The 16,437-nt window shown below is 41.3% G+C and overlaps 1 protein-coding gene across 10 annotated transcripts in view; it reads left to right on the forward strand.

The window, feature by feature from the left end:
• The window catches only part of unc13a (unc-13 homolog A (C. elegans)), a 56,206-nt gene that overhangs the window by 23,011 nt on the left and 16,758 nt on the right, over window positions 1–16,437 (forward strand). For all 10 annotated transcript variants that reach the window (XR_012593972.1, XM_074635786.1, XM_074635787.1 and 7 more), the window contains 21 exons: window positions 1,032–1,106; window positions 1,212–1,431; window positions 2,230–2,457; window positions 2,733–2,874; window positions 3,674–3,843; window positions 3,995–4,110; window positions 5,343–5,506; window positions 5,647–5,800; window positions 7,121–7,189; window positions 7,560–7,649; window positions 7,977–8,111; window positions 10,218–10,351; window positions 10,512–10,597; window positions 11,557–11,683; window positions 11,802–11,898; window positions 12,699–12,842; window positions 12,967–13,044; window positions 13,276–13,353; window positions 13,978–14,066; window positions 14,183–14,329; window positions 15,437–15,560. Coding sequence is in view for 9 of the 10 variants with exons in the window: in XM_074635786.1 (XP_074491887.1) it covers window positions 1,032–1,106; window positions 1,212–1,431; window positions 2,230–2,457; window positions 2,733–2,874; window positions 3,674–3,843; window positions 3,995–4,110; window positions 5,343–5,506; window positions 5,647–5,800; window positions 7,121–7,189; window positions 7,560–7,649; window positions 7,977–8,111; window positions 10,218–10,351; window positions 10,512–10,597; window positions 11,557–11,683; window positions 11,802–11,898; window positions 12,699–12,842; window positions 12,967–13,044; window positions 13,276–13,353; window positions 13,978–14,066; window positions 14,183–14,329; window positions 15,437–15,560 (2,667 nt within the window). In the remaining variant the exon portion in view is untranslated. The remainder of the gene's footprint in view (window positions 1–1,031; window positions 1,107–1,211; window positions 1,432–2,229; window positions 2,458–2,732; window positions 2,875–3,673; window positions 3,844–3,994; window positions 4,111–5,342; window positions 5,507–5,646; window positions 5,801–7,120; window positions 7,190–7,559; window positions 7,650–7,976; window positions 8,112–10,217; window positions 10,352–10,511; window positions 10,598–11,556; window positions 11,684–11,801; window positions 11,899–12,698; window positions 12,843–12,966; window positions 13,045–13,275; window positions 13,354–13,977; window positions 14,067–14,182; window positions 14,330–15,436; window positions 15,561–16,437) is intronic.

Consider the following 16,437-nt stretch of genomic DNA (forward strand, 5'->3'; position numbering starts at 1 on the left):
GCTACCTGTTTCCCCCTGTTTCCAGTCTTTGTGCCAAACTAAGCTAACTGGCAGCAGGCTATAGCCTTATATTTAACGGACAGATGAGTGGTTTCAATCTTCTCTAACTCTCGGCAAGAAAGCAAAGAAGCATACATAAACACGTTCTGTAGTGGAGCAGAAGGCAGCTTAGAAACCGGACAGCAATTTGGCTCTTTACATTAACTGTGTGCCAGGCAACGCTCAGTCTGCCATTTTCCTAAACATACCAGATCCAAGCGTTACCACACACAAGTAATTAGCTCAGATGCTGTCTTCATTAATACATCCTGCTGTCACAAAGTCACAGTGACTACGCACTGACAGACAGTCACAGGCAGGTGCACCGATGTTTCTCTTCCTCTCTCTGTCTCTTGCTTTCACGCACACAAACACACACACACTCACAACTTGTCAGAGTGTCTCAGGTAATTGATCGGACAGGGTGCGGGGTTCCTGGCTTAATGAGCAGTGACCGCGGGTTACTTCATTCATATATCAAATACTCAAGTCAGGTGGCAGCTGTGACTTCCTTGGCCTTAAAGTCTCCACATCTGGCTTTAGATTCACCTTGTTTGATTCCCCCACCATGCTTTTATTGTGGATGTCTATTCTTGTATAATCACAGTATATTTGCACAATTAATGCATCCTGTCTCAACATTTTTAATTCTCTATAGATATCCCCCCTCTTTCTTGCCTTTTTCTAATATTAAATCTCTCCCTTGTTCCTCCCACCTTCACTGCATTGCCACAGGCTATGGTGAGTAACACAAGCACCATTTGCTTTCAAAACACTTAGGTTATGAAGGTATGATCGCTCTTATGAGAGGAAGCACTTTAAATTCTGCAGCTGTCGCCTCCAGTTTGCAGTAACTGTTCAGGGGAAGATTGCCAGACAGACTGTAATAATACACATTGCCTCACAGGCTGCACTGAGATCTTGTCTTGATAAAAAAAAAAAAAAGATATTGAGCTGAGAGAAACTGACCCCATCTCTCTCTTGTCACTCAGTCCTTGGTCCAGAACTCCAGGAAGGCAGGCATCACCTCGGCTCTGACGTCCAGCACCCTGCATAACGAAGAACTGGTCAGAACTCATTTACATTATTAATTCAAAGCATCGCACGTCATACCAAAAGTCATTCTGACACACTCTGCTGACCCTGCACCTCTCTCTTCTGTACCCTGGTAGAAGAGTCATGTCTACAAGAAGACCCTCCAGGCCCTCATATATCCCATCTCCTGCACCACCCCACACAATTTTGAGGTGTGGACCGCCACCACGCCCACTTACTGCTACGAGTGTGAGGGGCTGCTGTGGGGTATTGCTCGCCAGGGCATGCGCTGTACCGAGTGTGGAGTCAAATGCCACGAGAAGTGCCAAGATCTACTCAATGCTGACTGCCTGCAAAGTAAGCCAAATGTCCGACGACGTTACCCCTATTTTAGCCCCTAAAACACTAACCGTGTTTCCATTCACATATTTTTTTATTTACATTTTTTGTCCCCTTTAACCATTCCTTTAATTGTGTAATTATATATTTACAGCTTGGCCTAAAATTGGCTTTTCATAGGATATATAAGAGCTAAAGCTTTGATGCCACATTGTCTTCACATGGTGTTCAGTGTGAAAGGATGCTAAAATATATTTACCGGACCTGACCAACCATTTGCTGACTTTATGTTTTAGACTTGCTGCGTCAGTGCTGCTGTTTTTTTATTATTATTAATAATAGTATACTATCTAGTCCATCTATTTCCTCTTATCTCTATTTGTCAATGCCACGCATAGAGTCCTCCTACTCTTCCTCTCACTCCTCGTTTCTTATTTTCCTTGTTTTCTTGAGAGGATATTAAAAGCCATTTGTCTTTTGTTGTCATCCGCCTCTCCTTTCCATCTCTCTTTTACTCAGCATTTCATAGCTCTGCAAATGTGTCCGCCTCTCATTCATGAAATATAGCCAAGTTTTTCATCACCTACACAGTCTTCTTCTCTGCTCTGTATTTCAAATTGGGATCTCAGATTCAAATGTTCTTATAACTTGTAGAAATGTATCCTACATGCAATTTTCTGCTCTGTTATTGTTATTCCTAACTAACACTGTATGGCAACTATAAGCCAACATGTATCGCCTCTCGTATGATACCACCTCTATTTTCTCTACACGTCTAATCCTTTTCTTTGTCGTCTTAATTTCCACGCTAACCAGGAGCAGCAGAGAAGAGCTCCAAACACGGCGCGGAGGACCGAACCCAGAACATCATCATGGTTCTTAAAGACCGCATGAAGATCCGCGAGCGGAACAAACCTGAGATTTTCGAACTCATTCAGGAGGTGTTCACCGCCCCCAAGACCACCCACGTCACCCACATGAAGCAGATCAAACAGAGCGTGCTCGATGGCACCTCTAAATGGTCGGCCAAGATCTGCATCACAGGTGAGAGCGGAGTCAAATTAGTACAGTTCAGTAGCTATGAACGGAGCTGGCGAACACTGTCAACATCAAAGTCAGAGGGGACGGCACGTTTCAGGTGTTTGTGTCTATAAAAAGAGACAAGCTTGCGTTTGTATGAAGAGAGCACAGGTGGCGTTTGTGGGGCAGTAGAGCAGAAGGTCAGATGATTTAACAGGCATCTGATTTAACAGGCATCTGTTCGCATCCAAACACACACAGTGGCTGACCAGCTTGATATGTTTTTTTCTTCTTCCTAGTGTTGTGCGCCCAGGGTCTACAAGCCAAGGATAAAACCGGCTCCAGTGATCCTTATGTCACCGTCCAGGTGGGGAAGACCAAAAAGAGGACCAAGACCATCTACGGCAACCTCAACCCTGTCTGGGAGGAGACGTTTAATTTGTGAGTGAAGACCTCTTGGAAACATATGTCACATTTGTAAGAGTTGGGGGCTGAAAATAATAGTTGTTTTCATTATAATATGTTGGTTATTTTTTCAAATTAATCGATTTATTGCCAATGAAATATATATTAGTAGAAAATACTAAACACCATTTCTCAGAGCCCATCTCCAAACAACAGTCAAAAACCCAAGATGTTCAATTTACAATGATAGAAAACCAAGAAAACTAGCAAATCACAACATTTGAGAAGCTGTAACCAGCAAATGTTTGGCAAGGACTTAAACTGATTTATCTTTTTTTTGTTTTTTTTTTGCTCAATGTTTCAGGTTTTATGAAATTTGTCCTTCTATTGAAGCAGTATAAGTCGTTTGGCTAAAAGAGATGCAAAAGCTATCGGATTTTTTGCCTGCTGACTAAGATGTATATCTTGTGGAGCTATTCCAAATACTGCAGTAGTAGGAGAAAGTTATGGATACTTCAAAATAGCCGGAAACTATTTAGTTTTTGACAAAACCAAAACGTATGTGAAAGGGTGTCTGGTGTTTTACCTGCATCGGTCACACATAGGATTGACGCTAGGAGTGAACTCAGCGATTATCAATATTTTTAATTAATACATTTGGACTGATGCAGTTTAACATTTCTATCTGCTTTCTGTTGATCCGATTCAATGCATTTTTTTAAGGCTAGTTTTTGATGAGTCATGAATCACGATAGTAATCCATCTGGTCTTCTTGGCCAGCTGTCAATGTGACTACTATATTTAGCAGCTGTGTCTGACTCTCTGTCTGTTTCAGTGAATGTCACAACTCCTCAGACCGCATCAAGGTGCGGGTGTGGGATGAGGATGACGACATCAAGTCTCGCGTAAAGCAGAAGTTCAAGCGGGAATCGGACGACTTCCTTGGTCAAACTATCATCGAGGTCCGCACTCTGAGCGGAGAGATGGACGTCTGGTACAATCTGGGTCAGTTGAACCACATTGTGTCAATTTATAGTCACATATACATGCATTGATACCACAGTTCACCTTGCAGTTATATGATTGAACTAACTTCTCTATTTTAGCTGTCTTCAGTTTGGTAACTGTGTTGCTGTATCTCTTGTGCTCTTCACAGACAAGCGTACAGACAAGTCAGCCGTGTCTGGAGCAATCCGCATGCATATTAATGTAGAGATCAAAGGAGAGGAGACGGTCGCCCCCTATCACGTTCAGTACACCTGTTTGCATGAAGTAAGCTCAGTGTTTTGTGTGTATCTATTCAAGAGCTGTTAAATACTGTTTTGAGGTACTGGTGTTTTTATATATCCATTTAGTGAGACTTTATACCTTTACTACTACATCTGTGGGAATATTGTAATTTTTGCTACAATACACTAACTTTAAACTACCAAACAAACCTACTTAAGTCCATTTTAGAGCTCATACTTATTTCTGTGCTTTTACTTAAAGGCCCAATCGGCAGTCAGTGTGCAGTGGTAACTTCATTGTTGGTCTACATGCAACATGCATTATGCAGACCTTTTGAGTCTCTACGGTCTGTATTGTATGTGGATACGTCCCAGGGTTGGACTTGAAGGAATTGAAGGAGGTTTCTATAAACCTCCTTTAGAACTTGGGACTTGAGTGCAACCACTTGAGACTTACTTGTGACTTTCAAAACAATGACTTGGTCCCAACTCTGGGATGCGTACACTGCACACTAATGGCAGATTGGGCATTTAAATAATAATCAAAAAAATTGGGAATCTTTTTTGATCAGTGCATTGCTACTTTAACTGTAGGTGTATAGTACCTTTTCTACCACAATGTTTGTCTGTGCCACATCATCCTAATGAGCCATGCCAAACAGGTTAATTTACTTGACCGATGTTCAGATCCGTTCCAAATGAAACTTAAGTTAATACTCCGTGAAGTTTGCTTTGCTCTAAAGACCACTTCCAACAGCAAAGACATCAGACACATTTCTAGTCTGGCTCTGTGACGAAGACTCGGCTGATTGATCGTAGACCAATCACAGCCTTGTACGCAGTCATTACTCCGCTCATTACTCAGCAGAGCGTATTAGCTGAACCTTAACAGACAAATGACCACTGTTATTGCTGCACATAAGTGGCCATAAACCACGTGGCTGACTCAGAATGTTTCACAGCAATGTTGTGGTTGAGCAGTCAAGACAGCACCGGGGGTTGGCCTCACGATGTAGTTTAATGGTTATTTATGTGGCACAGCCATTTAAAGATAAACAGATCATAGGTTATCTGTTTTTGTACAATAAAACCTATAGAAACTTTGATTACAACTGAAAGATGCCTGACAATTTTTACCACTTCTTAATCGCTCTCTTTTGAACTTAGTCTCTACTTTCTTTGCCTTCTCTTCTGTATTTTCTCTCACTCCCTCCTATTTTTCTATAAACCTCCTTCAATTGTCTCTCTAACTCTATCCTATTTTCCTCTGTGTAGAACCTCTTCCACTATGTGACCGATATCCAGAACAATGGTGTGGTGAAGATCCCCGATGCCAAAGGGGATGACGCGTGGAAGGTCTACTTTGAAGAAACTCCCCAGGAGATTGTAGATGAGTTTGCCATGCGTTATGGAGTGGAGTCCATCTACCAGGCCATGACGTATGTTACCGTCTGAATGCCTGACTTCAGAATATGACTGTTTTAAAAAAAAAAGACCCTGTGTGTTTGCGTGCATTGCTAGGATCAAGCTCTATGTAAAGTATCCTGTATTTGCTCACACGTCTGTCCCTCTTTTGCAGTCACTTTGCCTGCCTGTCATCTAAGTACATGTGCCCAGGTGTGCCTGCAGTGATGAGCACCCTACTGGCTAACATCAATGCCTACTACGCTCACACCACCCAAGCAACAAACAACGTCTCTGCCTCCGACCGCTTTGCTGCTTCTAACTTTGGGGTGAGTCACTGCAGAAATATTACACAGAATCAATAAATGCAACGGTTGAACAGATTTTCTAGTCATAGATCTATAATAAACATTGGGTTATGGTTAGGTCTATTCAAATTCTTAAAGTTTAAAGTGTATAATGGCTTAGAACATTATGATAGAAGTATATGATGGCCATCCCCATGCTCAATTATGTCTCATAAGTTGTTGCAGCAATTTTAGGGTAGATACCATTTGTTACACAGATTTTGTGCTAGATTTAAAAATATTTTACCACTCAAAAATTGATAAAAACGATCAATAATCCCTCCAAAATACCACATTAAGACACCAAGACCTTAAGGAACACCATAGAAAAAGCAATGCTGTGATTTGGTATCAAAAACTTTTGACATTTGGAGATTTCTGTAAGAATTGCAATTTTTGGCGATAGGATGGCGAGCACTTCTGTTCTGGAACCTGCTCAGAAACCCCCTTATTGTCAGTCTACCTAGGAAAGCCATCCATCCTCTGAATGCTCTAGGTCTCTAGTTTGTGGCTGTAAAGTTTCATGAGGCTGTGATTATCCTAGAGGTCACCACAGGTCATTTTATACAGGGTATAAATGGTAAAAAATGGTCTCACTACAATGAAATGGCTACTATGGGGACTAACATCATCACACATGAATACAGTTGGGCTCATTGGATCCACAAGAGTCTCAGCTTTAAAGTAATTTATGAAATTCTAAGACTGTTTAGGAACCCCAGTATGCAGAAATATTCAAATAGACTATTTTTAGAACAGGCAAAAATAACACATTTATACTGCATTCAAAAAACTGAAACTCAAATCATAACATGGAAAACTGAAGCCCAACAGGCAACAACAGCTGTCAGTGTGTCAGTGTGCTGACTTGAGTATGACTTGTCCCAAACTGCATGTGATTATCATAAAGTGGGCATGTCTGTAAAGGGGAGACTCGAGGTTACCCATAGCACCCATTTGTATTAAGATATCTTTAGGTGAGAAGTCAAGGGATCCCTTTTGAAAAAGGCCATTCTAGTTTTTCTCTCGCCAAAATTTAGCCTAACTTTGTAGCGTTATTTAGCCTCCTTCCCAACGAGCAAGCTTTAAAACCGAGCCCGCTACAGCCTCTGAAAGACAGTAATGTTGGCCAGGATCACCGGCAATCGTGCTGGTCTCGCAGGGTTAAAAAGTAAAAACCTGTGTCTTTGCTCTGCAAACAAAAAGTCAATCATAATTTATTTTTTTACTATATGCTCATGTGTTATCCTGGTGCTGGCACTAAAACAGTGTGGTGTGTCTGCTTGCTTGTAATTCCCACAGAAAGAGCGATTTGTCAAGCTTCTAGACCAGCTTCACAACTCTCTGAGGATTGACCTGTCCATGTACCGGGTAAGATTGCTCTCCGTCTTACTGTTTGCACTCATATATTATCTGTGAAAAGTTTTTAGTAGATGGATAGTCAACTGCATGACTTCAACCCACCTCCCCTCTTTATTCTATTGTACTTCTCATTTCCTTTTCTTTCTCCTCATCATTCTCTTTGTGAAAAACAGTAAAACAAAGCGGGCGGATGTGTTAATTAGACTGACAGTTCCTCTGAAACATGCACAGACACATTCAGGAAACACTGCTCACCCACACAGTAATAAGTGTTGCCCATGATGGATCGTGCCACACAAACACACAGTGGACAAGGATGGATGTGATGTCATGTGTTGTGCCTCACTGTATTTTGTGTTTTTCTTTCGTGTGACTGCAGAACAACTTCCCTGCCAGCAGTCCTGAGAGGCTGCAGGACCTCAAGTCCACAGTGGACCTCCTCACCAGTATCACCTTCTTCAGAATGAAGGTAACATCCCTTCCTTTTCTTCTGTATTTCATGCACTCCGCCCACCCATCAGATTGACATTTTGCTTAATGTGTTACACATATAGGATGTAATAAACTTCATCCACACTCTGATTTAAAAAGCAGAATTCAATATATAATATCATTATTATATTGTATAATCTATATTTGGTGTTTAAAATATTTATCTTGAAATTAACCTCGAATTAAAAAATATATATGTGTCTTTGCAATCAAGACGCGCATGAAGACAATTCTGAAATGCCATCATTTGGTGAATTAATTTCAATGCACTTGCCTACATTAACTGTTTTTCTTTTGTGTTCAGGTTCAAGAGCTTCAGTCTCCTCCCAGAGCCAGTCAGGTAGTGAAGGATTGTGTCAAAGCCTGTCTCAACTCCACCTACGAGTATATCTTCAATAACTGTCATGAGCTGTACAGCCGCGAGTATCAGACAGACCCGGTAAGAAGGAGCAATTTATTTCACATCTGTGTAGGTGTGAGTGAATGTCTGTCTCTCTCTTTCTCCTTCTCAAAATGTTCAAATTTTCAGTTTGCTTTTTTGGCATGACCGTGATTAAGTACAGTATTGCCAAAGGTCATGTAAGTATAATAGTTTCAAGTGTAAGACCTAAAGAGACAACAAATGGTTTGCGCCTTGCTGCATAGTCCATTATAATAAAAGAAAAAACAAATGGTTGCAAACAAGTAATTTAAAGAAAATTAAATAGATGATATAGAAATAAAAAACAGGGCACATTTTGATTGAGCTCAGCACATCTTCATGTGTTGTCCCACCAACACGTTCTCACTCGCAAAATGTAAAATACTAACGCTTGGTCAGTGACTCTACGTTTCGAACTATGACGCTCTAGGTTAGGTACCCGCTAGCGTTTTGGACGTGTCGGGGGTGGTGTGTCAGTTTCTGCTTGTTACATGCATAGTGTCTTTTCAAAGTAAACTTCCAACATAGGTTTGCTTAGTTTTTAGGTTTACTTACGCAACAAAACTACGTGGTTAGGTTTGGCAACAAAAGTACTAGTAGTAAGGTTTAGGAAAAGACCAGGGTTTGGGTCAAAATAACTACGCTTGTTATGTAAAATAAGTAAGTTTGTTACGTGACTGGCATTACTAAAGCATGTAAGTTACCTCCCCTCCCACCCATCCTAGGCTGACTTTCTCACTCTTTACACTACGTCAGTGGCTCTGAGCATCTAATGATGCGTGAATGGGTTTACATTGGGGTTAGTTGAAAGCCTGGTGCGTCTCATACAGACGCTAAAGGGTGCCTCGCTACGTCGATTGAGCCACTGGTTTTCCCTCAGACTGACATGACATTGTCAAGTAAATACTGAATTTAATTGTGGTCAAATTCCTGGTATTTGAGTTTCATTATAGGCAAATATAACATTGTTCTTAACTCTTCATACGGTGAAGACTAACATGCACATCCACCAGTGTCAATGGCCAGGTTGTGGTCACTCAAATGTATTTAGACGAGGTCTTTCTGAGTTTCTGGTTTCTCAAGCTTCCCTGATAATCTGCCACTATGTGTAGTCTGTTCAGTGCTAAAAAGCAGTGAGGTTTACTTTTAACGTTTTGTTGTAGATGTTCAATGATTGATGTACTTTTCTTTTCACTCTCTCTGAAGAAACGAGCAAGATAAATCACTGACTAACTCCAAACTCACTGACTTACTAATCATTTAAAACTGGACCAGCATTTTTCTTCTAAATAACCGTTACAAAGAGAGGTTTCCTTGACTAATTAGACAGATTGGCTAAAAATGTTCCTGAAAATAATTTTTGAGTGTCATCACTGTACCTCCTTTGCTGTATTTTGCTCAGTGTTGTTCTGAGTCCCCCATCATCCTCTCAGTCTGGGTAGGCCAGGCTCTCCCATCCATCACTCATGCATCGGATTTCAACAGGGATTTCTAGAACTTGCTTTGAGTCCTCATTAAAGCGGCAACTCCATTCAGACTCTTTCGTGAATTTCAAATAAGCATTTTTCCCTTTGAATAAAACATTTCATCCTGAGGGACGTCGCTATATTTTGTCAAAATCTCTGCAAGATCATTCTTCACTCTTCAACCCCTGTGGTGCTCGGCTTAGTTTGTTTTTCCCTTCCAGCACATCTTCAGTTATTTCAAAGAAGTAGTCCAGACAGTTGACATTCTGAGTCTGTTTAAAGTTGTTTGAGCAGTTGTTGAATTTACAACACAGTGAAGATTTCCCCCCAGAAAAGTCTCTCCGTCTCATATAATGAAAAATACCATGAGTAAAATTCACATTAAGACCATTAAATGGTCACACAATTAAGTAACTACACTACTTTTTAGAAGATTGGCCCATTAGTTATCTTATATAACATGTGAAAAAAAGAAAAACAGACATGTTTTAGCTTTAAAAACTGGAGCAGAATACAATTATCTGCAGACTCTGCAGGTTGACAGTTGTTGCCAGAGGTGTCGATCTTCACATCATATACTGAACAAAGTGACCAGCAGGCTAATCTCCCCCCCAAAAAGTCTGTGTTTGTGACTCTAGTTGTGTCACTGCTTTTCCAGGCCAAACAGGGTGTCGTGCCTCCGGAGGAGCAGGGACCTTGCATCAAGAATCTGGACTTCTGGTCCAAACTCATCACACTTATCGTCTCCATTATTGAGGAGGACAAGAACTCCTACACTCCCTGCCTAAACCAGTGAGTCTCTATACTTCTTCTATATGTATGTGATCACATTTCCTTCTCCATCTCTTCTCCACAGTCTTTTTTTAGGCTCTTATCTGCTCGCTCGGTATCATTTACTTTCTCTCTCTAAGTGCATATACAGTAAGCCTTTCTCCTTCTCTCCTCCATCAAGATTTCCCCAGGAGCTCAACGTTGGTAAAATCAGTGCTGAAGTGATGTGGAACCTGTTTGCTCAGGATATGAAGTACGCAATGGAGGGTGAGTGCAAGTCAATGATATACTGAGTCTCTGAACTGTCAGAGCCTCGCCAAAGCACCGAAGACTCGTCAAATAAAAGTAGCCGCTAACTACGATTACGGCACTAGTGACACACAAAACAGTATGAAAAGGTTTCCTGGTAGGAATGTTTCAAATAAAGGATTTTATAGTGACTGAGCATTTACAAGTAAACGTACATCCTAATATGTAGTATACCACACCAGCTGAAAGTATTGGAAGACCTGTATTATTAAGCATTAGTGACAATTGGTCAAATTGATTAGGAGATACCGCTTATTTGCCTTACTTTATTCTTTATTCGGATCCCCATTAGCTTCCACAAAATGGTCACCAGTCTTCCTGGGGTCCACACACTTTGTGCTTTTTATCCATTAAGCTATATACTGACAATAGCTGATGAAACGCTCATTGTCATCTATTGAACAAGCACACCGAGTGCAGTATCATACTGATTGTACACAGATGTGAGTTGTGGATGATTTTGTGTTAACCCAAGCAAACAGCCAACAGATATCAGATGGATATATCTGATTTAGTTCGAGCTTCCTGGATCCTAAATGTCCCTTTCCACATAAAAAGTTTGGTTTTGATGAATGAAAAAGTTGTGAAAAAAGTTTTTCGAAATAATGCAAAGCCTGAAAGGCCAAATAAAAAATTTTTAGGTTTGATTAATATTTGATTTCTTTAATAAAATTGGTGTGATTGGTGTCCTCTTTTGATAATCTTGGTCTTGAGCTGAGCTATGACAACTACACATAACGCAATCGTGTAGTTAAATCATTGATCATATTCATCGAGCCTGTGAAGATGTGTTCTTGACTGTGGGTCAATCCCTCTGTATGCACAATGGATCTGTGGAAATTGCAGGTAGATATAGCCATGAGAGAAATTTGCTTTTTTGCTCAACATGCATTTATCTGCCTTATTCTTTCTCTCAGAACATGAAAAGAATCGCTTGTGCAAGAGTGCAGATTATATGAACCTGCACTTCAAGGTCAAGTGGCTGTACAACGAGTACTGCAAAGATCTGCCCTTCTTCAAGAGCAGAGTGCCTGAATATCCTGCGTGAGTAGCAACGCGTCGACTTATACTGAAAACAGAAAATAAAGCAATAAAAGTCCTCATCTTGTCTAAATTTGAGTTCCTAATTTGTACACACTATATATTTTTCTGCTCTCCATAGGTGGTTTGAGCCATTTGTTATTCAGTGGCTGGACGAAAACGAGGAAGTGTCTCGGGACTTTCTGCACGGTGCTTTGGAGAGAGACAAAAAAGATGGGGTAAAGGTTTCCAGCTCTTCTTCTCCTTATCTCCCCTTCACTCCTCTGGATGCGCTGAGTCGCTGTTGTTGTTCAGGCAGAATTACTGTAATCCATCCTTAGTACTTCTTCTGTCACACTCAAAGTTATCAGCCAAAGTTTCATCTTCCCTGCCGCTCTGCCTCCCACACTTCCACCGAGCCTGTCCTGCATTCTTCAAAGGCGACAATAGAAGCATGGACACAGCAGCACAGATGTGGACTCAAAGCAGAACGTGTGTTTGGGCTAAGAGGATGTTTCAGTCAAAGTGCTTCGTTGTATAAAGCGACTCTTTGGCAGTTCAAAGAAGCGTGGTTGAGACGTGCATGTACTTAAGGAGGGAGACAACTCTGTGACAGCAGGATATTGTGAATTAATGGCCTTATTCCAAAGTTTTGACTGCAGGAAATCTGTCTCCGACTCATTACCCAGACTCCCCAGAGGAGCACCTACACGCTCACCTCTAGCCAATTAGGGACCAGGCGCTAACCAGCAGCCAATTACAAGGAGACAGACAGGAGCTCCCACCTGTCACCAGATGGCTGTTTAACTGGCTGGTTGGCTCTAGGGGGTCTGAGGCGCAGTACATGTGGTCAAAGATATCAAAGGTTCAGTTTAAAATAGCGTCTAATGATCTGTCTATATGGTCTTAGGTGCTCAGGGGTCACATCTTGCTAGACTCCCTCGAATCCCAGCTTCTCACCTGCTACTCCTACTCATCCCTAATCACTTATGCTTCTTCCCGGTTTTTAATCTTCTCGCACACCTTTTCTGCCCTACAGTTCCAGGTCACATCAGAACATGCTCTGTTCTCCTGTTCGGTGGTGGACGTGTTTTCCCAGCTCAACCAGAGCTTTGAGATCATCAGGAAGCTAGAGTGTCCGGATCCGCAGATCGTAGGACACTATATGAAGCGATTTGCTAAGGTAGATTCAGCTCAATTTTGCAGTCAAATCATACCTTAAAAAATCAATGTACAACAAAGGGGTCTTTACAAGTAGTTTTTCAGATGATTGATGACCTGTTGCTCTTTCTTGTTTCCCTCTCCAGACCATCAGCAATGTGCTTCTGTCCTATGCTGATATCATATCCAAGTTGTTTGCCAACTATGTCACCATGGAGAAAGTGGTGAGTGGTCAAAGACTTGATGAACCCGCGTGTCAGCCCGGTCAATTCTAAAAGAAAAGACAAAAAAAAAAAAATATGTTTCAGTTTAACACTGTTGATTTCTATTTGCTTGATAACATTATGTCTACATCATAAACAGAACTGTGCAGTATATTCATGGTTGTTGTATGAATGGTTTCTTTGAATCCTGTACCAACAAGGAGGCTGATCAATTTTTCTTTCTGTCCTCAGCCCTGCATCCTGATCAACAACATCCAGCAGCTGAGAGTTCAGCTGGAGAAGATGTTTGAGGCCATGGGTGGAAAAGATGTGAGTGATTCTCCTTTTTTTGTCCCCTCTCGAGTTCCAACTCCAAACCGGTATTATTCACGCTTAAGCTGCGTTTCCACCAAGAAGTCCCTGGTAATTTTAGTCCCGGAACTACTTTTCAAGGAACTAAAAGGTTCCTTCAGCCCACTCTGCGTTTCCATAGCGATCTAAAGACCTGCGAAGATTAGACAAATTAGTCCGTTGTTGTATGAAAAAGGCAACATGACATGAGACGAGGGCTGCTGGTGGTCGCAGTGGTAGACACACTCTGCAGCCTGCAGTTCAGTGTGTCCTCCCATTTCATGTAAAAAACACATTGGAAAAAAAAATAAACCTTAGGTTCTGTCTCACTACGACGATATTTACTGCTGCATGGTATTTACTGATGCACATTGGAAGTAATGAATGAAATGCAGAGGAGTAAAAAACTAAGAGTGTCTGTCTCCACAGTATCTGTTGAGTATTTCGCCCTGTCAGCTCGCTCGCGCAATCTCTGTCTTATTTTAAAATGAGTCAGGAAGCTTACCTTTACTTTTAATGTTATCAAACAACATATTACTCCATAACCCCCTGTCCAATCATTCCGACCAGCTCTGTGTGTGTGTTTCCATATCCGTACATTAGCTGTGTATTGAGGCCAGCGACATCCTGAAAGACCTGCAGATTAAGCTCAACAATGTAATGGATGATCTCAGCAGGGTCTTTGCTGTCAGGTAGAAACACACTCACACACAAAGTCATTTCATACATAAGTCTGACATTAATGTGATGTATATTTCGACAGACCAGACTTCGTTTAATAAGCCTACCTTCTATTTTTCCTCTGTAGTTTCCAGCCTCACATAGAGGAGAATGTGAAGCAGATGGGAGACATCTTGGCTCAGGTGAAGGGAACTGCAAATGTAGGAAATGCCAGCAGCGTGGCTCAGGATGCTGACAACGTCCTGCAGCCCATCATGGAGTTCCTGGACAGCAAGTGAGGCAGTCTGCCATTTTAATGGAGTCTTCTAAAGGGGATTGATCAGCTTTGAGGGCATTTTATTATTTTTAATTATCTTACCTGGGGTTAGACAAACTCATCGATGCTTGTTTTTGTCTCTGACAGGAATTTGAAGGTATGTTGAATGGTTATATATCAACGTGTAGATATCTGTGTGTAGTGCTGGGTATCGTTTAAGGAATTAAGATACCAGTACCAATACCCTTAAAGTGATACAGATACCAGTAGAGTACTTAATTTGATACTTTTTTTCAACTTCATTCGATACCCATCGACCATATGTATGGAAGCACTCGGATGCGTAAAATGCCACCACCACCGCATTTATTTTTATCAGATGCCACAAGCGTGTAGTATAGCCATACTTACGAACATTTTGGTGGCATCTCGGCACGTTGAACTGCAGAACACACTGCGCTCGACTTCATCACATCCCAGACTGTATGGGTTGGAGCTGCTGCAGTAGTGGATCTATCACATGTCGCATTAAAATCGAAGAACGCTTACCTTGCAGTGATTGGCTGCAAGCAAAAACATACAAATAGTCCTTTTTTCTAGATTTGGGTACAAAAAGGATCGACTACAGGTATCGTTTGACTGGAGAGGTTTTGATACTACTTGGTACTGGGTTATTTCGGTCGATACCTTAAAAGGTACCAATATACAGCCTTACCTGTGAGGTTAAGTTCCAGCTCAGGAGGAGGTATACCAGAAATCCACACAACCAAGTATATTATATTGTTATGTAATTTCTCTATTTTTGAGTGGAATTTCCACTTGATTCCATAATCATGTAATGGATTGTGTCAAGCTAGTATTATCACTGAAACTGCTCACCAAGACATAAGAAGGACTGAGAAAGTGCATCCATGGCTTTGCCTGAATCTAGGTGAGTAAAAGCAGCGGAGAAATTTTCTTTTTTGGGGGTGTACAGGGATTTCAAGCAACGACCCTTTTTTTGTTCAATCTGCTGTTCTATTTATCTTCGGGTTTTTTTCTTCAGGAAAACAGCGCTTGCCTCCTTCTGCTGCTTATTATTCCTCACTCCTTCCTGTTTTCTGCCCCCCCCCACCCTCCTGCCAGCCTGACTTTGTTTGCTAAGATCTGCGAGAAGACTGTGCTGAAACGTGTGTTGAAGGAGCTGTGGAAGCTGGTTATGAACACCATGGAGAAGACCATCGTTCTGCCGCCACTCACAGACCAAACGGTGAGAGCGCACAGATGTATGAATACACATAGTGATACAAATACACACAGTGATACAAATACACACAATAATGATGCTAAGCTAAGTGCGTTGGCACTCATTGCTGACTGTGTGTGCTGTTCACACGTACACATCACTAGGATCTGTTGTCCAGAAAGCTTACTGATTATTTTTAGTAAGCATGGATGTTGCTACGATCTGATGATGACCACAGCAATAAGGTAGACAGCAGAAAACATGATGTACAAAACATGTAACACACCCACTCATGCAGAAATACACACTTACACACACCTCCAACTGCCAAGGCAGCATCAAAAGAAAAAGGAGGAGGTGGAGAATAAGGAAAGGGAATACAAAGGCAGACATTTTGTGTGTGTGTTTGTGTTGCGATTCAAGATGTCCCTCTTATAAACAAAAGATCAATCTACTTTTGCAGCACATCTATACGGCATCCCATCCACACATTATATTTAGCATCGCCCCCAGTGCCTTCATTCATCCAAACAATCGAGATGAATCCCCCTTTTTGGGAAAAAAAAGACAAAAGGAGTGCACCATATCATTCTAACACCAGCTCATGGCTGCTCTCCAGTATGTCAGCCAACAATTATCTGGAGAGATTTCTGATTTATGAGTAACTCATAACAGAGTGGCAGAAAATATTTGCCCAAAGGATCTGGCCCATTTCCAAAAAAAAGGAATCATGCATTTTGGAAAGCAGCCTCTTGTTTTCTTTTGTTTTTGATATATGTGTTCTTATTTGTGTTGGTTATTAACTAAAGAGCCTCATATCACTATTTAATAAGGTGATAATTAATCTCTGGTTACCATGTACGGTGCTAACCAGTTAGCAACACAACTGGTTCAGCCTCAG

The sequence above is a fragment of the Sebastes fasciatus genome, chromosome 5, assembly GCF_043250625.1.
Source record: "Sebastes fasciatus isolate fSebFas1 chromosome 5, fSebFas1.pri, whole genome shotgun sequence".
NCBI classification, from domain to species: Eukaryota; Metazoa; Chordata; class Actinopteri; order Perciformes; family Sebastidae; genus Sebastes; species Sebastes fasciatus.